Source organism: Pecten maximus, chromosome 16, assembly GCF_902652985.1.
Source record: "Pecten maximus chromosome 16, xPecMax1.1, whole genome shotgun sequence".
Classification (NCBI taxonomy): Eukaryota; Metazoa; Mollusca; class Bivalvia; order Pectinida; family Pectinidae; genus Pecten; species Pecten maximus.
Window position 1 is genome coordinate 13,451,941 of NC_047030.1, and position 24,967 is coordinate 13,476,907.

Genomic DNA, 24,967 nt, shown 5'->3' on the forward strand with positions numbered 1-24,967 from the left:
CAATAAACACATTTTATTGATTTTAAAACAAGGATTAGTTCGTAAATTACAGCAGACATAGTGAAGCGCGATAATGTCATTCGTTTCAAATTTATAAAAAACACAGTTTACGACAGATGGAGTTAATGACAATTAATATGTTGCGTACTGCGGCGATGTCGTGTGGTTTTCCTCCAATCAGAACGTATACAATGTGTTATAGGACATGCAGGTTTGTGTGTCTGTCAAAAGTAAATAGAGATGTATGGTACTTATATTAATTACATTTGTGGAGTCATGTGTACAATTTTACCAGACTCAGATAACGGGATTTTAGAGTATGTGTTTGGTGGTGTAATGTCTGATACACACACTAATACATTTACATAACCACAGGATAACTCTTTGTCAGCATTTTTTCCAGACGATAACTTAAACATTACACTCCCACTGAGTAGCACATTCATAATCCTAGTCGTGTGTGATTTCATTACCATGAAACATTAAGTTATGAAACTGTAATTGATATTAGATATCAAATCCCATTTTTGACCCCATGGTGACTATATCTGTCACGGTAGATGATAAATACGAAAAAATGTCTCATAGAATATATTAAAATTGCATATATATGCCAGATCATAACGGTACATTTGATATAAGCCTTATTCGTGACTTATTATATCTATCTATATATTGATCTATATGTCTTGGGTTTAGAGTGATTGTGTAGCACAGTGGTAATGTACTCACCAATGCGATCGTTGTTCGATTCCCTGATTGAAATAGTACCGAGGTCACATGACCGATCACGTGGGTTTTCTCCTGGTGTTTTAGTTTCCTCCATATTACGCTTCTATCCGGGCTGACAGGGTGGTCAATTTAAGTCTAATATGGATTGCAATTTTTGTTAAGTAAGTAAGATTCATACTTATAAGGACAGCATTACGCATATGTGTTTGTATGATGCACTATGTATCAACCTAAAATCGATACAATTTCATCAATATGCAATGAGGTAATAACGACGAACGAGACACTAAGTATGATCGGTCCAATTGTCGAGACATCCACGCTCTGGCAACGATAATATATATATAACATGTATATTTAACAATAAACAATACAAAGAGTAAGACGGATATTGTTGGCAATTGTTCCATTATGTATATATATAGCCCTCTGTTTTGCTGGCCTCAAGTCAAAGATTTTTCGACGCAAGGAAAAAATCCAACATTTACTCTTAGGCTAAGCAATATGATCTTAGATACATTGCAATAGTCTATACATAGATTACATTTTAAATATGGGGTTATTATTAATATACATCTGATTTCACCTAAGGAAAGGGTGATTCCAGTCGAGGGTCATCCTAAGTCGTCGCGTGATGCCCTTCGCTTCCAGTCGTTGATATAGGTACAAATCATTTCCACTTTTTATACGTTTCCCGGTATTTACCTCCTGCATTGTATACCAATTAACAACTAACTTAATAGCTTAACAGACTAGAACTACAGTTATGTATTACCGAAAATTATATAAAGTATAGCGTTCTGTTCGTATAAATGTAATAAAACATCATATAAAATATTTGGAAATTATCAATAGAAAGGACAGTTTGTCACTGATGTCACTTTAATCATATAATATGATCCTAGCGTCTGCATTCTAAAAACTCTTCGTCTTTCTGTAATCCCTTAATTAATTCTTCGATTCATTCACTGTTTTAGGTCGAGCATAATTTCTCAGCGTAATCCATGTTTTTTTGTGATTTTCAGAACTGGAACATCCCCGAAAGTAACAATCCGTGAGAAGCAGTATCTCCTTGGCTTGAATCTAAATGATTATAATACATTTCATTTCTGGGAAAAAATAACGTTAACATCTGGACACGAGTTTGTGCTATTTTCATACAAGATGTAACAATATGCTGTTTATCTGAAATCTTTCAAGGGATCTGGAAAATTATTCTTCTTCAATACAGAAGTGTACTGGATCAGTTAATTGTCGTCCTCGGGATATAGTCGGCTTCATCGTAAGCGTCAATGATATTGTCCTCTAGAGACTGGGCCTCCGCTGCCTTCATATCCTCGATCAGTTTCAGACGTTCTTCTCTCATGGCACGGATTGCCTCCATCTTCGAATCACGGAAAGATTTCCCGTCCTCCCACATCTCACGGACCATCTTCTGGTAGCCTTCGTGAGTGTCGATTAGCTGTAACAGTGTTACCATAGAGGAGTCAGTACACGTCACTGTACAGTGTACCAGTAACAACACTTTATTATATAGATATATGAGAGTAAAAACCAATCACTCTGTAGATATACTTAAAAAATCTAACTCTAGAGATATAGGAAAGGAATAACTCCTGATTCTAAAGATATAGGAGAGTAAAAACCAAAAACTCTGTAGATATACTTAAAAAAATCTAACTCCAGAGATATAGGAAAGGAATAACTCCTGACTCTATAGATATAGGAAAGTAAAAACCAATAATTCTGTAGATATACTTAAAAAAATCTAACTCTAGATTTATAGGAAAGGAATAACTCCGACTCTATAGATTTGGACAGAAAAAAATCCAGACTATATATATAGGACAGTAACAACTCCTGACTCAATAGATATAGGACAGTAACAACTCCAGACTATAGATATAGGACAGTAACAACTCCAGACTATAGATATAGGACAGTAACAACTCCTGACTCAATACATATAGGATAGAAACAACTCCTGACTAAATAGATATAGGATTTAGAAAACTCCTGGCTCTCTCTATATAGAACAGAAAAAACTCCAGACTATAGATATAGGACAGTAACAACTCCTGACTCGATAGATATAGGATTTAGAAAACTCCTGACTCTCTATATATAGAACAGAAAAAACTCCTGACTCTATAGATATAGGATAGAAACAACTTCTGACTTTACAGGTATAGGCAAAAAAAAAAACAACAAAAAACAAAAAACAAAAAACAAAAAAACCTCCTGACTCTATAGATATAGGACCAAAAACTCCTTACTCTATAGATATAGGACCCTTTAAACTAAATCATATAGATGATATTTTAAGACTATATTCCAAACGAACAAAATGTAGATACGATAACAACACATCAAAATAAAAAAAAAACATTAAACCCCCCCCCCCCCCCCCCCCCCCCAAAAAAAACCCAGTTGCTACAAACTATATACGTAAATATATCTTATCTTAGCGCTATTCACGTTGAATGCCTTCCCTAAATTATGATTGTGATAATGAGTTTCTGTATATTGTTTTCTAAGAAGAGCATTGTTAGTGAGCCAATTCATTTTTGCGGTAATATGTGAAAATTTGATTATGGGCTAAACTTTGAGTACACAAAAAAAAAAAAAAAAAATAATAAATGGATAAACATTTATTAAAGTATTAAAAGAAAAGATGATTTTTTTTTATAATTGTAACTGTTAAATCAATTTCAGATATATAGTATACATATAAATCGAAGAAATGGAAGGCATTATAAATGTATAATGTATTGAAAAGGAGAGGGAAAAAAATCAATTTCATTGATGTCATTCTACAAAAAAAAGGGTTATGGATTTTGAACATCGCAATAGGATATGAAAGGAAAACAAATGTGTTTCTACTGCAATTTCGTAACGCAATTGTACAAATATGATATATAAGCACCACATTGGTCACAACTTATCAGAAACCCGAGTGTTTGACTTACAGTTTGGGTGAGGTCGATTTCAGATTTCTGCATGGTTTGTATGTTCATTCCGCCTTTCTGAACGTTGTTCACACTATCAGCGACGTTCTGTAGATGGGTGTCTATGTAATCAATTCTCTCGTCAAGCTTGCTAGCGACATTTTCTATCAAGCGCCTTAGTTTATCTTCTGCAGCATCTGCCACAAAAATGACAATAGGGAAATATAGATAATTTAGTCTTTGATGAATGTACGCGAATTCAGATCACAAATCTATGGCCCGGGCTATACCGCACGGATTATATACAATGGATTGAATGTAATCCGATTAAAAAGTTCTGAAAGGATGAATAATGCATTGCCATTTAGGATTCAAGGTAAAGATGTACGTGCTCAGACGTGATCAAACAGAAGAGACAATACCTATGAAAATTACATTTGTAAGAATTGACATTCGTTTAGAAAAACATAACCAACAAGAAATACCTGTTGATTATCAAACTTAGCGCTGATTTAGAGAGCATTACCTTGTCACAAATTCGACCTCAATGGTTTTAGATTTCAAAATACTGTAAATTTGTAAAATTTTGAGGGGTTAATATTTCGCGGTTGTCACAGTCGAATCAATTTGACGGATATTGGATTTCGTGCAAACCCGCCATGTTAACATTCTATAGTGAACACTTATATATGTATTGTATTCATTTCGAATTTATTTCTATATTTATATTTTGCGATGTGTTTAATGACCGGGAATACAGCGAAATTTGATCCCCGCCAATATTACCGAAATACACTGATTATTAACATCGATTCATCTATTATAATTATTTATTTATTTTCAGAGAACGTGTATACGTAACTAAATCGCGCTCCATAGTTGAGATTATCCTCAACAAGCATTAACATTGTATGAGTTCGTTTTATTAACAGATCATGTATGGACTATACCTTCTCCCTCCTCCATCTTCTCCCTCTCAGATTCCAGGATGTATCTTCTGACCAGTGTACACATCACATTCTGTTAGGGATAGAGGTCAACAACCCAATATTAACAACGCTTTGTCTACAGGGACCGTGTAAATGTCGTAAGTGAATATTATTAATATGAATTGATAAGATGTTCAGTATGATGAATAATTGATGTCAAAGTATTTCAGATATGATTTGACCTTCTTAGTCAAGTCCGAAATTAGGATGTTAGTCAAGAAAATATTGAAGAAAAAACATCAAAAAGCGCTTTCCGCTCATTTATTAATCACAGTATATTTGCATATTTCATTGATTGATGGTTATTGTGTTAATTCATTGCTGCAGTAACACGTGCTTTCCTCTCCAATATTACAGAGAATGCGGCTAGTTTTGTCAATACCATAGTGTTTTTGTCGATATTTAGCCCTGAATATAATCACAAATTAGTCCCATTTCCCCTGACTTATTAAAGGGACATTCAGACGATTGTATAAAGTTGAGGTCGTCAAAATTAAACTTACTGGAAAACATGTACTTTTACTCTCAAGATAAACCATAGTTCTTCGAGTATTAAGTCATGGAAATTCTTAATTCGACCCGTAGTATTGCTAATCACCACAAAGACATACGGTATTTGTATAAGATACGCATTTCTATTTCGACGAAAATTGCATTACATGTAGGCACAAACACTCATGTAATCATCGTTCGGACGAAGATTTCATCAATAGAAATTGTGCATGTTTCTAATGTGCGAATGAAGGAATGCCCCTTTAAGTCCTATTTACATCCACATACATCTAGACGATCACGAATGAAGTCTGTCTGTAGATTTATTTCTCTAGTTCCTTATCTTGTTGACAATACCTACTTCCGGAAATTTATAAATACAAAAACGTACAATGCAAGTACAAGCAAGCTGTTATAAACAATAAAAACATAAAAGTATGCCATCGCATCATTAACTATAACAAACAAATGGAAACAAATGCAATACACACTTAACCCAACTTTAACAAGCAAAATTTATTCAAATACATTGTACATTCCAACAAACTTATAAATTCCTTATACACTTAAACAAACAAACAAGCTCTTCGACTGAAGCCGTCTCTTTATACATAGTAACAAATGAACATGGACGTGGTAGTTGGACTAATAGCAATATTAAATCAGTCGGTTTTTATGGTGCAAGATATGTTCGTGATAGCGAAAAATCGATCTATACCTAATTTAGCCTAATCCTTTAGTCCGGCTGAATACTTCGTTACTGCACGTTTGAACACGATATTAAGTTGTGTATATTTGCCTGCTGTTTCGGAAAGGAAGGATTGATGCACTGATTCAGCGTGCAATGCAGTAAAACTATGTTTTGCCATGCTTAAGAAACAATGTATACGGATTTATTTCCAGATACTTTACTACGTTACAATACACAGGGGGCGTCGTATACATATGTTAGAATCCATTGTTACTGGTTTTATCTACTCTCTGTCTAATAAAATTAATTCGTATTAGTGAACGGTTTCCTGGATTGGTACGTTAAATGTTTTTACACGATAAACTTATTTTCATTGACGTATTGTAGATGATACAATGAACAGTCGATTTAGAGAAACCATTATTTTACAAGTGCCAATGGGATTAAATGCAGGCATTACGTTTTCTACAGATTCTCGTCAAAACGAGAGTCAAACGTGACTTGCCATAATCCCACGTCCTCATTCATATTCATTTTAGTTCACGACAATATAACAGGCAACGATAATTGCTTTACTTACATAGGAAGCATGCGGTTCAAATGTAAATATACCAATATCATTGCATTGGCAATTGTGGCGTTTTTTTTTTTATTATAACGTAGATTATACCCAATACAAAACATACTACATATATTGATGTCTGCTTAGATACGTCATAAACTAGTTAGTGTTGACTAGAGTCATAAAACACGTGTTGTTGGGTGCGTGTTGTGATAAGGCATGATGTCAACACGGCGTGAACAAATCACTGCTTCAGATACATATAAAACATTGCACCCAACGCCCTATAAACAGCAAGAGGAAACCTTCGTCATTAGAAGGTATTGTATTGATTTGTTTGTTAAGCTTTCATGTTGTGTCAACCCAAAACCCGATGCAGAATTCTAGACAATATAATACTGGTGTAAGGAGAACCAAAAACCTATTAAGAGATAATAATAATGATAAAAAGATTTTTCCAAAAATTTCATACATGTGCATTAGATGTATTAAAGCAAGTTGTTTCTGCTGTACCAAGTAGCATTTGTACGGCACTCTTTGGATTTCTAGTATCATGTACAGTCAAATTAAATATATGGTTATTAACGAGACCCAAACTGAGCTGTCATTTCTATTGCAAACATTTCAAATGTTATCATACTTGTCTGGTTTTTCCATACCAATCTTTGACACCAGTGGTATATTACATCAGCCAGCTTTTGCTACAAAGTTATTGAACCAAGTATCATGCTACCAGTGACATGTAAATAATGTAAGACGACAAGAAATTACAACATATGGCTGTTACCAGAACAAAAACCTAATCGATGGACATTTTGGCCGATTTCGATTTTACTGAACTTCCCAATTGGAATTCCAAAAAAGTGATGTTTTTTTCAAATCCTACAATTGTACAGATTTTCTCATGATATTCAAGGAGATTTGAAAGCTGAGGAAAAATGAGTAATATAGCATGAAATGAGTGTTAGATCCCTTTGCAAAGCATGATCAGCATGCGAAGGGGAAAATGTGTGATCCATGATATGAAGGGTAGAATCCAGCAGCATCCTCCATGCGTTATATGTTACGTTCACTCTCCCAGGGATATTCCACGACAAGATTGAAGGCTCAATCACCACCATATTGTTGATAAAAATAATACCATTAGTTTGATCTTTGTTACGAAACGAATTTCAGATTATGGATTAGGTTGTCACTCCTCTGGGACTTTCAAACGAAATACATCAGCAAGGCAATTGGGCTTTTTTCTGACAACAATTAAATAGCCAGCTATGTCCCTTCGATTTCGCCACGACAAATTACGGAGGTGCAGAGAGCTAAAGTAACCGCAACCCGTGGAATATCAGGGATTAATTACGTGATAGCATATACCACATAACAGTTTAAAGACAAGCGGGACTTACCTGACGGGTGGTACACCGAGGATAAATTACGTGGTAACATATACTATATAACAGTTTAAAGACAAGCGGGACTTACCTGACGGGTGGTACACCGAGGATAAATTACGTGGTAACATATGTACTATATAACAGTTTAAAGACAAGCGGGACTTACCTGACGGGTGGTACACCGAGGATAAATTACGTGGTAACATATACCACATAACAGTTTAAAGACAAGCGGGACTTACCTGACGGGCGGTACACCGAGGATAAATTACGTGGTAACATATACTATATAACAGTTTAAAGACAAGCGGGACATACCTGACGGGTGGTACATCGAGGATAAATTACGTGGTAACATATACTACATAACAGTTTAAAAGACAAACAAAAGACTTACCTGACGGGTGGTACACCGAGGATAAATTACGTGGTAACATATACCACATAACAGTTTTTAAGACAAGCGGGACTTACCTGACGGGTGGTACACCGAGGATAAATTACGTGGTAACATATACTAAATAACAGTTTAAAGACAAGCGGGACTTACCTGACGGGTGGTACACCGAGGATAAATTACGTGGTAACATATACTATATAACAGTTTAAAGACAAGCGGGGCTTACCTGACGGGCGGTACACCGAGGATAAATTACGTGGTAACATATACTATATAACAGTTTAAAGACAAGCGGGACTTACCTGACGGGTGGTACACCGAGGATAAATTACGTGGTAACATATGTACTATATAACAGTTTAAAGACAAGCGGGACTTACCTGACGGGTGGTACACCGAGGATAAATTACGTGGTAACATATATTATATAACAGTTTAAAGACAAGCGGGACTTACCTGACGGGTGGTACACCGAGGATAAATTACGTGGTAACATATACTATATAACAGTTTAAAGACAAACGGGACTTACCTCACGGGTGGTACACCGAGGATAAATTACGTGGTAACATATACTACATAACAGTTTAAAAGACAAACAAGACTTACCTGACGGGCGGTACACCGAGGATAAATTACGTGGTAACATATACCACATAACAGTTTAAAGACAAGCGGGGCTTACCTGACGGGCGGTACATCGAGGATAAATCACGTGGTAACATATACTACATAACAGTTTAAAAGACAAACAGGACTTACCTGACGGGCGGTACACTGAGCTTCTTCTAGTTCAATCTTTTCCTGTAGTTTCTATGGGGAAGAACATTAGACTTTAATTGATCAATGTATCAAACACAAGCAGGAAGTACATTTAAAATAGTATCTTAAATTTCATCTTTAAAACGATTACTAATATACGTGTATATGTATTAAGGATCTCGTAAGTAACAACGACGGCCTTGTATAATATAGGTACAGGATCCAAGCAAACAGACGTTCCTTGGATTATTACAAGGATTGATAGTCGAACCCCGTTATCTTGAGTTCAGCAGGGTCATTAAAATTCGGAGTTATCCCGAATATTCGAGGTAACCGAGTATATTCTATATAAATGTAGATTCTGTTTTACTGTTGCAACTTATTTTTTACTTCGATTTAAGCAGGTCTTCAGAGTTCGAGATAACAAGGTTTGAATGTTTTGTATATGACCGATGAAGTGACAGTACATCGTTGGCTATCCACGATTGATTGTACTACGCTTAGACTGGCTCCTGTCTCTAGAATATCGAAATTAAACATAGAATTGAGCTTGATGATTTTTGACTCTAGGAGGAGAATATCTAGAAAAAAAGACAATTGAGCTGAGCAATAATTTCAAAAGATACAACTGAGGGGTTGGTGGCCAGTCTACACTACGCTACACTTATCACTCGTAGGTCGATACTCTTTTAAGCTTGCTGTCGCACAAATTACATGCTACGCACACCTGAACTGTTTATATATATATATATATATAGGCTGCGGATATTTCTGGCTAGGCGATTGGGTGCCGTAGATCGTGAGTTCGAGGCCCGGTCAGGGCACGAGTCAAAAAGTTGTCTTCCTTCGTCATTTGTGTTTCTAAGCTATATCTATTTATTAGCACAATGTATCATATACACTATGTGTTGGTGATCCGAAGATAAAGATTTGAATTTCCTGTCGCGGTTGTACCGAGAGAAATATATATAATATATGTACAATTCGTATCCATGTATGTAAATACATTGCGATCCAGGTATTCTATATCATCTTATAGACGACTTCCACAATGATCATGTCAGGGTATCGGGCCGACCATCACTGTGCCATTGAAACGTTCTTTTTTAACAACGCCGATGTGGCGCAGCGGTATAGGCTGTGGGTATTTCTGGCTAGGCGATTGGGTGCCGTAGATCGTGAGTTCGAGGCCCGGTCAGGGCACGCGTCAAAAAGTTGTCTTCCTTCGTCATTTGTGTTTCTAAGCTATATATATAAACAAAAAAAACAAAAAAAAAACGAAACCCATTGATTTACTGGTTACACTCGTTTAAAACACTAAAGACTTGTCGGACCACTATTTATCACGTGGTCTGAACGCCCTCATTGGCGTATCAATATTCTTTATGTGTACTTTTATGACATTTACCCTCTAAATTGAAGAGTTCTTATTCTGAAAGGGTTAAGCTGATCGCTTTCCAATTATAGCGTGACATCAACGAAACGGGGATTTTTCACTGAGCTGACCAACGATTGATAAGTACAGCGTAATGCAGTACAATCAACAAAATCTACATCACAGACTTAAAACATGGAAGATATAGCTACTTGATACAGCTGCCAGACTAACGTAATAAAATAGTGTACTTTTATTTCCACTGATTCCTTTAATCGGTAGGACGCCCAAGTCCCTTACAAATCAGCTAAACTCATCTTTAGATGGCTATAAAAGATGAATAACTCAAATAGTAAGTATAAGCTCTGAGCGCATCTCGAACTTTAGTGTTGTGTTCTATGAATAAGATCCTTCTAGAACAATAAAATATACTGTGTTCACTTCGTGGTATAATGTTTACCTTAAGCGAGCGTTCTCTTTTTGTACTCCTCCGTACAGGTTTATGACACCTCCGGAAAAGTCGACGGAAGAATTTTTTCATTGAGGTGACTAATTTACAGAAATCACGCGGAGTTGGTATAACATTGAATGGCGGAGCAACGCAACATCCGGGCTCTATAAACGTCAGCCACAATTCTGTTCTTACAAACTTCCATTCCACATCTCTTTCGTCCTGTGGGAAATAGAATTACATACTTTTTTTTTCATATTATGTAGATTTATTTTTAAAAAGGCTTTAAGAAAGGCTACTTCACATCAATCAATAAAAGCATATATGAACATTTGAATGTTTAAAGCCACATACTCCAAAACAACCTAAAATTCTAGGTGCACATATGTAATAATGGCAATCCAAGATGCTCATTCACGCTCTCCTAATATTGAAATGACCACTGGCCTGGAAGCTTGACCGGGGGAGTCCTTGAGACATCAGTGTATAAAAATAACTTGCCGCATTTATATTTATCGCGAGATTTGTCACGGAGCCGAGAACGAGGGTTTAACAACGTGCACTGCACATAAACTACGCACATTGCCGTTGTTTACATATCGAGCATACGTGAACTTTGCTTTCGTTTAAACATATTAACAGAATATTCGCGTAATAACTGAACAAAATAAACAAACATAGTTTACATTTAAATACTTACTTTTAAAATGTAGCAATATGCATACAACAAAACATCGATAAAATTTTAGATCGGTGAAGTTGACAATGTTCAAAAGCTAACCAGCAATCTAAGACGTCCGGCAAAATTTTGCCAGAATCTGTCTGCGTTTTCGCAGTTCCACGCTTTCGGCGTTCCGCCATTTTGGACTGTAAAAACCAGCCGTTGCATTGTGGGACTAATTTTCAGAGAAACATGGTCCGGCTGCAACAGTTATTATTTTTGGGAATTCCCCGTATACTTTCATATATACACATTTTCTTTCAGTTTCTGAAAGTCCGAAAACTGTAAAAAGCTCAACTTCGGGAGTATGTGGCTTTAAGGCTTACATATACTTCTATAATCTAAATCTATACACATTAACGACAAAATACATTTCGTGAAATGAAAGTATTGGTATGTTAGTAATCGCACACCCCACAATATAGTAAAAGTCATAAATTTTACCACTTTATGCTCTACTCATTTATGAACCACGTGCTAAGGGCGATAACTCTCATTGACTCTAAAGATTAACTAAAATATTGACTGTAAACAGGTGTCGCGATATGCTGCAATATGTCCCATTATTAATAACTAAATGCTCTCGTATTATCTCTCCGACCTTACTTCTCTTCTGCCGTCTGTACAGGAAATATGACTCCATATAGGTAAAACGAGTACTGTATATGTCACATTCCATGTAACAGTTGAGATGCAGTAACTGAACTGACTGTACTTTAAATGGCCCATTAATCAATATACCTGCCAAGTACATCTGTATATGTATGGTGAAGCCTAACAAAGACTCTATTATGACGCTGCATAGTTTTGTTTGAGATCATTTTCCCGCTTACTGTAAAGGACCGATGGACCACATATATGAATTTGCAAACAGGAAGCAGAATACCACGATTGAGTCACGAGGCCTGACTCATCATCGTGAAATACCTTCACGTGGTATGTCCAACTGCTGTCGAACTATGAAAGGCCGACATGTATTCCAAGCATATACAAAGTACGCATAGTTTAAAAATGTTGGAATGTGAAAACGGTAAAAACTTAATTGCCAGGACAGGTGCATCAACATTAAATCCGCGAAAGATGCATGAATTAAGCCCTATATCTGATGTTAATACATGTATCATGAAATTCATGGGCATTTACAATGAAAAATGTATTGGCAAATTAATCTACCTTTACATTAAGATTGGTCAAATCACGTGAATCTGAAATTAATTATCCTGTCCAACAAGATATCCATATTCACATTATATAAAGTGAACTCATATATATGGAAAGAGAGAGCTCAATTGCTACATGTACTTCAAACTGTTAATGAGAGGACTTTTTGATTCGTTTATTCGTCCTTGACATTTGATCACTGACCTGGATTTCCTGGAACGTGTTAGACATTACAGCGATGAGGAGATTCATGAGTACAACAAGCGCCGCAAACACATAGATTCCGTACAGAATGTAACCAAGGGCAACCACTAACGTGCCACGAGAAGGGTTGTTCGTTAGTGATGTCATAGGAGCGTCATAGTGCAGGTCTGGTGCTTCTCCGGGACCGAATCCTAGCAATGACCACACTAAAAGGAATAATGTCCCGGTGAACCTGTTAAAGGAAAATATCGTGCATAGGATGTATACAATAACTTGCTGCTCCAGGAATTATACATATACTTGTGCTATTAAGTATCAAACACATGGGCACATGATTAAAAGTGAAGGTTATTAAAAACTACTTCTGCACATCCCAAAATCCTCCTCTCTCTACTCTTTGACAAACATAAATATGCTATGAAAAAGTCATGGTTATATATGGCTGGCCTCTCTAATTGTACACTCTCAGCTGATTTTTTATGAATGAAAATTTACAAACATATTAAGAGGCTGAATAAAGATGCCCTTTAAAGACCTGACCGGACCGTTCTAGCAAGGGATATGCAACCTTTTAACAGTCATTTAATCAAATGAAAATTAAATCAAGACCTAATGCCGTTGTCGCCAAAATCGAACGGCGAATAGCTGGATAGAGACATGCATATATGTAATGATAGAATTCTTCCAAAGTGTTTGTTGTTGCTAAGACTTGGGGTGATGGCAAAGGTGACCTGTAAATAAAAATGTTTTGAAAGCAGGAATGTCACTACCATGCTTTTTTTTGTTGATATGAAATAAAGATCAACAAGACGTATAGTCACAAGAATAGATTTAGTGACATAAGGTTACTAACCCTTTAAAACTTTCTGTCTGGCACGCATGCGCGGCGTAGAGGCCAGCGATTCCGCAGGTGAATGCCAGCAGAATAAGGACAAACATTGCGAACAACTTGACGAGATCAAAGAATGTCCTCTGGAAAGATACCAGCATAGTTCCAAACGTCTCATTGGCCGGCATAATAAAGGATATGCGACTGATACTAAGGATGATTCCAGCAGAGAAAAGGACATCGGACAGAAATTCCGGATCTGGTACCCAGACAGGAGACCACTCGGCTAAAATAGAATATTTCATCAATATTACGAAAACGGGATGATCACGTACATCACGTATTGGACTGTTTACAAAGACTTACATATGTAGTGGGACAATATCAACAGATACATGTTTATGTACAGTTATATTTCTTTATGGGGAAAACTGAATTGATAGAATATTTGGAATCACAATGACGTAAAAAGAATCTAATAGAAGCTTAGACATTTTAGAAATTACGAAACCCTAACATGCCATCCCCTAACTCAGCTGCAATAGTGTCATTTAGTATACGTCAGACAATTTAAATCTGTTCTTAACTTTATATACAGTAATTACTCAGTTTGTTTGTAAAATCGTTTTTTCCCTCAAAACATAATTCAACTTCAGTGCAAAATACTATATATACCATAGAGTCAACATTACACACAAACTATCTCAGTCATCACTCAATACAATATACACTTAAGCGTCAAAGGAACGCACCAAATATTCTACAGATTCTACAGAATCATCACGTAGCGTCAGATGAACGCACTAAATATTATACAGCGTCATCAATAAACGTCAGAGGAACGCACTAAATATTATACAGCGTCATCAATAAACGTCAGAGGAACGCACTAAATATTCTACATCGTCATCAATAACCGTCAGAGGAACGCACCAAATATTCTACAGCGTCATCAATAAACGTCAGAGGAACGCACCAAATATTCTACAGTGTCATCAATAAACGTCAGAGGAACGCACTAAATATTCTACAGCGTCATCAATAAACGTCAGAGGAACGCACCAAATATTCTACAGCGTCATCAATAACCGTCAGAGGAACGCACCAAATATTCTACATCGTCATCAATAAACGTCAGAGGAACGCACCAAATATTCTACAATGTCATCAATAAACGTCAGAGGAACGCACTAAATGTTCTACAGCGTCATCAATAAACGTCAGAGGAACGTACAAATATTCTACAGCGTCATCAATAAACGCCAGAGGAACACAATAAATATTCTACAGCGTCATCACTTAATACAAAATGTCCTGCAGCGTCAACAAAACATCAAAAACATACCACAGCCATAATGTAAAGTACACAGAGTACAACAAGTTGTATACTGTCAGCGCACAATGTAAAATATACCACAGCGGCACTATACCACACAGCATATTTAACAGCTTCATCGCAAAATGCAAAATGTAACACGTCAACTCAAACTACACAATAAGATCTCGACTCTACATAAAGAAACAGCCCAACTACAACTTCGCAATTGTATCACTTGTGTGGCGATCATGCATGACTTACCCATCATTGCCAGCGTGGCAGGAGCCTGGCAGTCGTATGAGGTCGACATATTGTAGACGCCACTAGAGTAACAAAGAGGTAGCATCGTCATGTTCAGGAGATAACCGGAAGTGTTCATGGTCGGTTGATAATGGTGAATCATCTGCCGTATCCGGATGGGCAATACCACATCAAGCGTGAATGAGGCAAACAGGAACGTCAGCATGAACGAATCGACAAGGTTCCAAATGGAAAGGAGATAGTCTTGTGCACCGGCACGGTATATCTGTTTAACTTCTTCCCAAATCAATCCTTCGTAAAAATAAAAGCATGGATACATTAACGCAACATCACGTTGAAAAACAGTTTTGTTCCATCCCCCCTTCCATATATATCACGTGTATCACCTTATGAGCAATGACAATTGGATTTCACTTAAATTATATATGTAATGTTTGCTTAATACAAATATGGTCGCGAGCTTCCAAGTGAGTCGGCTGCGGTTGAAAAGGGTTACATCGTCGGTTACAAAACAAAAGATGGCCAAACGGATAAAATGAATAACTAGAATTTCGCTAGGGAAGCAACATGTATAGCAGATGCAACATGTTCAATCAAGCCGCGCCTATCTAGACGATGACCATAATCTGCTGCCTTGTCGGTAAGTGTTTATTGACAAACGAAGAAAAAGCGTACGTATGTTATCCATACCTGTTGCTTACACATATGATTTGGTATAATGCTGAGGATAAATAGCACTTTTTAATAATTGAAAATTGATCTTGAGTTTTCAAATAACATCTGCCACATCCGTAACCGAATCCGACGTAAAAAAACAGGTGTTGACATACTGGGTCTCCGGATGCATTGTGTTCCCGTTTACAAGCTGACTGTCTTATTTTTAAAATATACAGGTGATATTATCAACGCTAAACAGAGGGGGTTCCCCGACAAAATCATGTGGTCAAGCTAGGACACTGGAAAGTAATGTGTCAATCGAGATAGCATAGACAGGTATATATCTACATTTTCATCTTCATTATCATCTTACATGTCATCTACTGAATCAGCAACACTGTCATCTAAAAATCATGAGAATCTACATTGCCGTCTTCATTACCATCTATCTCATCATCCACCTTACCATCGACAGTGTCATCTACCTTATCTTCTGCACTGTATCTTCGTTATGATTCTCACTCTCAACTACTTGATGATATACATATTTAGTTATGCAATGCCTTTTGTCATTATGATAAAGATGTTTGACCTACCGATATCTGTTTCTTCAAGCTAGAGCTCACTTACCAAGGATCCACAGAAACACCAGGCCAATCAGAATGTAGGCAAGGCGGTCAGTTTCGTCACAGGCAATGGTGAGCCACACAGTGTTAAACTTGAGTTTACACAGACAAATGACAATCAGAAACGAGAGGTAGGAACAGGTGTAACTCAGGAATCGCATTAAAGGTGTGTCTAACAGTACTGTCACCTGTAAGTAAACGTACCGTGATCGTTAACATGAATGAAAAAAAAATCGACAACCATCCGATCTGATAGCAATGGTCTCCTAAATATATATGTTATATATATTAAAGTCAAGGGTAGGGCATGTTTCTTTATCAACAAAGGCAATATCCAAAAGAGCCAATATTTGAATTTATACCTCAAACCACCCAAATGTTTTAAATCGAAATATGGTTTTGATAGAAGATATGACGTTCAACACATACATCAGGCATAGATTAAATCTCTTTCGCAGGATTTTTTAACCCACTTTTACGAACATTTTTTCACAACATATTTAACATAGGAAATCATTACAGAACTTACAGAGGTCGACTAACTACGATTCCAACCTTAACACCAATAACACTTTTCTGTCGAGGACACTCGTGAAACAAGACCAGCACTTAATTGGATATTTGTATCTGTGTACTGTACAGTGAACTAGAGGGGCTTGTGTAGACTGATTCTTTTGGTTTTGGTTTGTTTTGTTTAACGTCCTATTAATAGCCAGGGCCATTTAAGGATGTGCCAGGTTTTGGAGGCGGAGGAAAGCCGGAGTGCCCGGAGAAAAACCACCGACCTACGGTCAGTACCTGGCAACTAACCCACGTAGGTATCGAACTCGCAACCCAGAAGTGGAGGGCTAGTGATAAAGTGTCGAGACACCTTAACCACTCGGCCACCCGGCCCCTCTAGACTGATAAAAGTGGAATGAAATATATACTATTATACCGTATAACAGTAAAAACCATTTCTTTGGCATTTTCGAAAGTGCAAAGTGCGGATGAGTGTCACCGGAAAACTCGAACTATAATTTGCAATCCCACTTAGGCTAAATGTAAGGATTAGGATATGTAACGGCCCTTAATATATAAAGTAGTTTATTTTTTATCAATGTTATGTAATTGCTTCATAAAATGTCATCTAACAAGTTACCGGATGACGATTCTGTACGTTGTTTATCATATTTTAATTAGATAAAATATAGTTACTCATTTAAAAATTGTATTTTTGAACCGTAATATTGAAGATTACAAAAATATGTGGAATTATGGGTCTTTTACACATTATCATCCAGAATTTGGTAACTGTTGGTCTCCTCCTATCAACAACACTTTAGGCTATTAGCATCTCTGACGAGTCCTGGAAGGACGAAATGGCTGTATGGTATCCCTAACATCACTGACGAGTCCTAGAAGGACGAAACAGCATTATGCTTCAATATAACTCATTTTCGTTCCACTGTAGAACTAACTCTAATTTTATTTAATGTGTTAATATCTTTTTGTCTTTTAAACAAATTTTGACGTATCATCGGTATGTAACAATATAATTAAATAGTAGGTTGGTGTGTGTTTACCTTGCTCCACGGCGCCACAACGTAGACGAGGGAGAGTATCGGGAGGAGGAGGATCCCGAGGGGTATTGCCAGCATCAGATACTCAAACCTGTTAAGTAAGCGAAGCATCTGTAGTCCACTGAACCAGAGCTCGGAGACCTGAGCTTGACATTTCACGTGTCCCACGAACTGCAGAGAAAGCAATGCTAACGTTACAGAACCAACACTTTGATAAGACAACAAAAATATATCAGAGTGACAATAAGCATACTTATTACTTCACTTACATACATATATTACTTGTATATTATCTAGGCGATCAAACAACAAACCGGAGTGTACAAATATAATAAGCATCTTTTTGCGGTTTCATCATAATAGTACAATCTAGATTTTGTTTCACTGTGTGGTATGGCATCATAAAAATATGTATTCAAGTTAATCATTATGTTTTAGTCTATTGTATAGTCTATTTCTAAATCATTATTATGCCAACAAAATAAAAAAGGAACAATCTAATCATGGTAAACCAATACCATCAACATGAGTATTATGCTGCAATGTAAATTGTTTATCAAATTTCAGGGCGTGAAAATAAGATAATCACTTAAATATATACAGTATCTAGAAAGGGAAGCAAAACATGTGTAAAAACTTAATCGTTTACAGAGATAGCAAGACGTGTAAAAACGTTATCGGTTACAGAGATAACAATACATGTCTAAAAACTACAACGTTTACAGAGATAGCAAGACATGTCTAAAAACTACAACGTTTACAGAGATAGTAAGACATGTCTAAAAATACAACGTTTACAGAGATAGTAAGACATGTCTAAAACTACAACGTTTACAGAGATAGCAAGATATGTCTAAAACTACAACGTTTACAGAGATAGTAAGACATGTCTTATAACTACAACGTTTATAGAGATAGTAAGACATGTCTTATAACTACAACGTTTACAGAGATAGTAAGACATGTCTTATAACTACAACGTTTACAGAGATAGTAAGACATGTCTAAAAACTACATTTATAGAGATATCAAGACATGTCTAAAAACTACAACGTATACAGAGGTAGACGCACAAAATTCATTAAAGGGAAATTCGAGTAAGTGAAGTTTAACATTACAATTTTGACCTATTCCAAGGATATTGTATTTCACATCATCCGATAATTATGTACATCCGGAGTACATGTCTTTACGCAAAGGGCACCATGTCACCATGTAAACAGTAGTAAGTCTGGCCAAAAGTCGTCCTTAATGAAAGTGGCATTTAGAGTAAACAATACAATGCAGTATCTACAATCATTTCACAGTCTGCTATATACTAGTAGGTATCCCGTATTGTAACACACGAGGACTGATTGATATGTTGTTAGCCTCATATTGAAGGAGGTACTCAAGGATGTCCTACTATTCTCTGACTATATAGGGCCGCGTACCATAGGACTGGTCTCATTTGGTTAGTTTATATCGACGAGGTAGCACTCTTAAATGTGCAAAATGGGCAAAATCGGTGAAAGAGCAGTGATCTATTATTCCCAAATTAAAGGTTAAATACCTAAGGATATCCATAATGATATGGTAGCAACACCAGGGACAAATTCCCCTTCATATGCTATAGTGAAAAGGTGGGTGGTGGATTTTAAGCGCGGCTGACAGAGCCTTCAGTATAACTCCCGCCCTGGAAGGCCTGTCAATGTTGCAACCCCAGAAATGGTCAATAAAATTCATGACATTGTTATAAGTGACAGACGAGTCATAGAAAGTTATATAGCCAGTAGAGTTGGCATTTCACAGAAAAGAGTATATTCCAATCTTGCAATGAAAAAGTTTTTGGCAAAATGGGTACCAAGACTTCTGACAGTTGATCAGAAGGACACCAGGCGCATATTATCGCATGCTAATCTTAACCCTTTTGAGGAAGATCCTGCCAACTTTCTTCAGAGATTTGTCACTATGGATGAAACCTGGGTCCATCATTTTACCCCAGAGGCCAGCAACAATCGAAACAATGGAAGCACCCTGGCTCTACCCCGCCAAAGAAGTGAGACTGTTCCATCAGCTTGACAGGATATGGCCTTGGTTTTCTGGGATGTAGATAGTATTCTGCCGATAGATTATCTCCAAAAGGGACAAACAATCAATGGCACATGCTATGCTTGACTTCTGAGGCAGTTACAGGAAAATAGTAAACTTAAGCGCCGCGGAAAGCTCACTAAAGGTGTGTTATTTTATCAGGACAATGCTCCTGTTCACAAGTCTGTCATGGCCATGGCCGCCATTAACGATTGTAGCTTTAAATTGATTGAGCATCCGCCTTATTCACCTGATCTCGCTTCATCAGACTTTCATCTATTTCCAAAACTGAAAACAGCTATTTCAGGCATCAACTTTCAATCCGATGATGACGTCATACATGCAGTGGATGACTTTCTGGACAGCCAAGAAAATGAGTTCTATAAAAGTGGCATTGGGGCCCTCAAACACAGCTGGCAAAAGTGTGTAGATAGTTAGATATTGAAGGGGATTATGTTGAATTATACAATATGTCTGGCAAAATTCAAATCATTCTTAACAAAGTGGAGCCGAATCGACCTGTACACTTTTTTTTTACCGCATTAATGTACATGTACATACTGTTATAGTATATCCGAATCGACCTGTACAATTTTTACCGTATCAATGTACATACTGTTATAGTTTATCCGAATATATCTTTTGATTTGATTAAAGTTTCGTACACTTCACTGGTCAAATGTCTGCGTAGCAACCAAAACGTCATACAAAAAAAAGTCCTATACTGGTTGTGATCTTTTCATGTACATCCATAGAGACCCGGAGAAAACGGTTCCTATTCCATTTCTCATTTTAGATTAACTAGAAAACGGAAAAACGGAATGTAATGGTAATTTTCAAACATTCAATGCATGGTTTCCGAAAACGTGACCAACCAAAAGTGAAACAGCGCTAAGAGAGATACAGGGAAGATCATTGTTTGGAACGAAGAAGAGAGATTATATCCCAAAGTTGGACGCCTCTTACGAACCATGCAATGTACACAGACGTATGCGATACTTCCAACAATACAGCCTAAAAAATGAAAATAATGAAACAAAATATTTACGGTTTTAGATTAAAAATAATCCTGCCAATATTGCGCTAACAATCACCATTAAAATTATTAATCGACTTGTTCTTACTTGGGTCAACTTAATAAATTACAAACGTTTATTAATACAACAGCTATCAATATACTGCTATAATCATCCATTTGATTATCTAGATTGTATTACCTTTTTTTGTTCCATACGCATTGCTAGAGAAAGAAGGGGGAAACTATCGTCCTTGTTGAGCTGAAATGATTTATCGTTTCCATCATCTTCATCGTCAGAGAACGCCGTCCTGGCACTGACTCCGGACAAGATACACTTGACATCGTCTGAAGACCGACAGTTGTCCATCAGACCAAGGGTAAAGGTTTGGCATTGCTCGTCTAGCTCCTGGTACGTTTTCTGTTGAAAGGCAAACATTATAGAAACTAGTATTGCGGTACAACGCATAATGATACGTTGTACAATATTACGATACAGCAAACGGACAGAGGTCGATAGAGAGAAGACCAATTTCGATTACTGCATGGATATATTTTTGGGGAAAAAGAAATTAATGTTTGATTCATGATTATGAATATTGCACATTTATGGCATCTATTCTACCATCACGTGAATTTTATATTACATGATGTCTATTTTACCGGAGAAGACAATGATAAGTTTGAGAAACTATCTAATCCCATTGTTATGTAAAGTCAATAAGTTATGTTAGAATAATATAATATGTTGGTATTGCGATACGGGATTTTATGAGATACAAATGTATGGGGTGATGATGAACATTCATCTACATGTACTGCATGTCCATTGCATGTATCTAATGCTTATCATCGGTGCCATCATTTGTTCCCCATCTTTGTTGCTACATCATTATATTCAGTAAATACACTCTGTTTTTTCCATAACATCAAACATTATTCATGTTGAATAATGATATATTGTGGACCCGCAAGAGTTCATCAGTCATTCAATAAATGACCTTTTAACAACAATATACTTTTTGTTGTCTTTGCGAGTCAACTTTTTGCAACAAACAAGCCTCAGTCTCTGAACATGATCCTGGCTTACACAAATATAATTTATTTCATGGAAATAAATACATTTGTGTAAGATGGGTTTTTCCCCTTTTGTCCTTTTAACATTTTAATTGTTTTGATACAATAGTGTGTGAATCTATATGTATGGTTAACTAATATGAGGCTGGCTCTACATTATGAGATTAGGAAGTCATTATTTTCAGTCACTGGTCATCTCCCAGTAGTTGACCAGCTGTGGCTATTTTAGCTACAACAAACAAGCTTCAGTCTCTGAACATGATCCAGGCTTACACAAATGTGCATACGGTGTTTGTTTAGAGAAATTATCTAGATGCTTATTATAACATAAGGTAGCTGTTAATGACGTTTACAGGGATAAGTTGTAATGTTCTTTTTTGCGCGTTGAATTGCAGATCAAAATGTCAATTAGAAACTCGTCATTGCGAATTGTTATAGATGCAAGTATTGGATCATGATAGAGTACCTCCACTTCCAAGCAATTATATGCAGCAATTAACTTATTATATAACATTACTACAATAATTATACACAACACGACATCGCGAGCGGTACTGTATGAAGACTTCTTTAGAGGGTCGTGATGCTAGATAAATAAACTAACACACAGCAACTGTTGCTGAAATTTAACCATTTGGTACTCTCGAATTGGTTGGAAACATTGGTGTGATACAAAGTAGGAAGAGACAAGTTTATGATAATTTTGGATTATCTACAGAAATTAACATGAGAATGGTTGTTTAGGTTAATCCCTGCAGAGAGAAGGGTAGAACACGTCATGTCAGAATGAGATACAATGTATGATGAAGAGACAAAAACAAGACTGCAATATGACCTTTAAAAAACAGCTGTATGGTTAATGTGTTAGATCTTCAATTAGTTGATATTTCAGATTTTATGACACGAGTGTTAGAATTCTTTTCCCCTAGTCTTGAAAACACATAACCTTTTGACAGGATATGAAATCAAACCGCGAAAATTTAGAACTCGTGAATACAGAAAAGTTTTCCTATATAAATCACGATATTTGTTTCAGTAAAAACACAATGTTATAAATTGATAAGCTACGATGTATGATTAGCTACTATGAAACTGTGAACATTATTCATGTAACGATTTAATCACGAAGGATTTCATTAAGGCACCTTGGCATAATCTCGCTTTCTTCAATACCTAGTACACCTGCAAAATATATCTCACACGAAAGAAGTTAAATTAACAAAACTCTACGCACAACCCTACCTGATTTTCTGTCTCAATCATCTGAAGCCGTTTGAAGCCTTTACTGAGATGAAAGCATGCGATGATCGGATCCTCCTCCGTCAGGGAGATGTAGGCGGGACTGGCCAGGGCCCTAAATGTATCTAGACGATTGTTACAGAATACCATGTAATCGCCCTCTCTATCGTCTATACACTGTCGACAAGAACAAAAGTAGTCATGGGGAATCTCTAACGAAACAGCCCTCAACATTATCATTTGTACAACCTGAAAGTTATTCTTAATAGCCGCTCTCATTAGTGCTTCTTTTAACATCTTGTCCACTTTCGAAACTCCCTGAGTTTCTATATCCTTTTCCACTATTTCCGGTGGTTTACTGTTTTGTAACTCCTCGGGTTCGTCCATATAAAGGTGAACATCGGATTCAACAGTGCGACGTCGATATATCTGATGACGTAAGAGAATTTCACAGAGCTCTGTCCTATTGTTGCCAACAGCACAAAGAAGACCTTGGTGAACTTTAGGTCCGGACACCTTACCAACTAAGAAAACAACAAGTGATTCTTTACCAGATGAAATTGCAAGGTCAAGGCCGGTTCGTCCCAGCGAGTCCTCACAATCAGGGGATACGACGTCATTTTCTAGGACCTTTCTCACAACGGCTTCATCACCAAGCTCAGCAGCGTCCAAAAATTTCCTTTCGGATTCGCTTAGACCTGGACGTAACCTTTCTGCTAAGACATTCAAACGACGCTTCTTTTTGCAACTCATATCGCTTTTGTTTTATCCAATGTTAATACAGTATAACAATCTTTACATTTAAACTACAGAAACCATCTGACAGTAGCTGTACCACCCCCGTAGTCTCGTCCACCTTGTTTCTGTGTGAATGAGTACTAGACTTCAACACATGCTGTTCGTTATCCCCTGTAGATGTGCCTACAATTACAATCTAACTCACCGACGACATCAATAATATAATGTAACATATATTTTGATTGGACAATATCGGTATCCTATAGCACGCTTTTGTTCCACGTCCGCTCGAGCAATGGAACAACAGCTGTTACACATGCCTGTAATCCGCTTTTTTATGTGTTTTATGTTAATGATAATTGACGTAAATCATAAGTCGGTCATTCATTGCTGCATGGTTGCAAGTCTAGATTAATACATTTCCGTTCTATTGACATTTTGACAAATTGGATAATTTTGTGTCGGTTTCCGTGGCCCACTTTAGGATAGTGTGTTGTCTGAATGCAGATCACTTTTCGCAACATTGTCACGTAGTTTCCTTGTGAATGTTAATCTCACGACTTCATTGATCCTGAACATTTTAAAAATCAATTATACCAAGTACATACAAACAGACTAAAGTACCATCGAGATAAAGTATCTGAACATACAACGTAAATTAGTATAATTCGTATATGACAAAAAATCTATAAAAGG

General features: G+C 36.7%; 1 protein-coding gene across 1 annotated transcript; it reads right to left on the bottom strand.

Moving 5' to 3' along the window:
• LOC117314627 (short transient receptor potential channel 3-like) lies at nt 1-24,363 on the bottom strand. The gene is made up of 12 exons (XM_033868707.1): nt 23,537-24,363; nt 21,420-21,638; nt 18,136-18,303; nt 16,575-16,758; nt 15,288-15,578; nt 13,733-13,994; nt 12,880-13,111; nt 10,803-11,015; nt 8,968-9,018; nt 4,631-4,700; nt 3,702-3,877; nt 1-2,194 (listed from the first exon to the last, which is right to left on the bottom strand). Exons 1-12 carry the CDS (start codon nt 24,284-24,286, stop codon nt 1,976-1,978), a joined length of 2,835 nt encoding a protein of 944 aa, XP_033724598.1. The 5' UTR covers nt 24,287-24,363; the 3' UTR covers nt 1-1,975.
• Nucleotides 24,364-24,967: the final 604 nt, after the last annotated feature.

Excerpts from the sequence above, each read along its gene's own strand:
- LOC117314627 (XM_033868707.1), bottom strand. The coding sequence starts at position 24,286 with ATGAGTTGCAAAAAGAAGCGTCGTTTGAATGTCTTAGCAGAAAGGTTA. Across the intron at positions 18,304-21,419 it reads TGCGTATGGAACAAAAAAAG|TTCGTGGGACACGTGAAATG; the intron begins GTAATACAATCT and ends CTTTCTCTGCAG. Across the intron at positions 3,878-4,630 it reads GAAGATGGAGGAGGGAGAAG|ATGCTGCAGAAGATAAACTA; the intron begins GTATAGTCCATA and ends TTTTTGTGGCAG.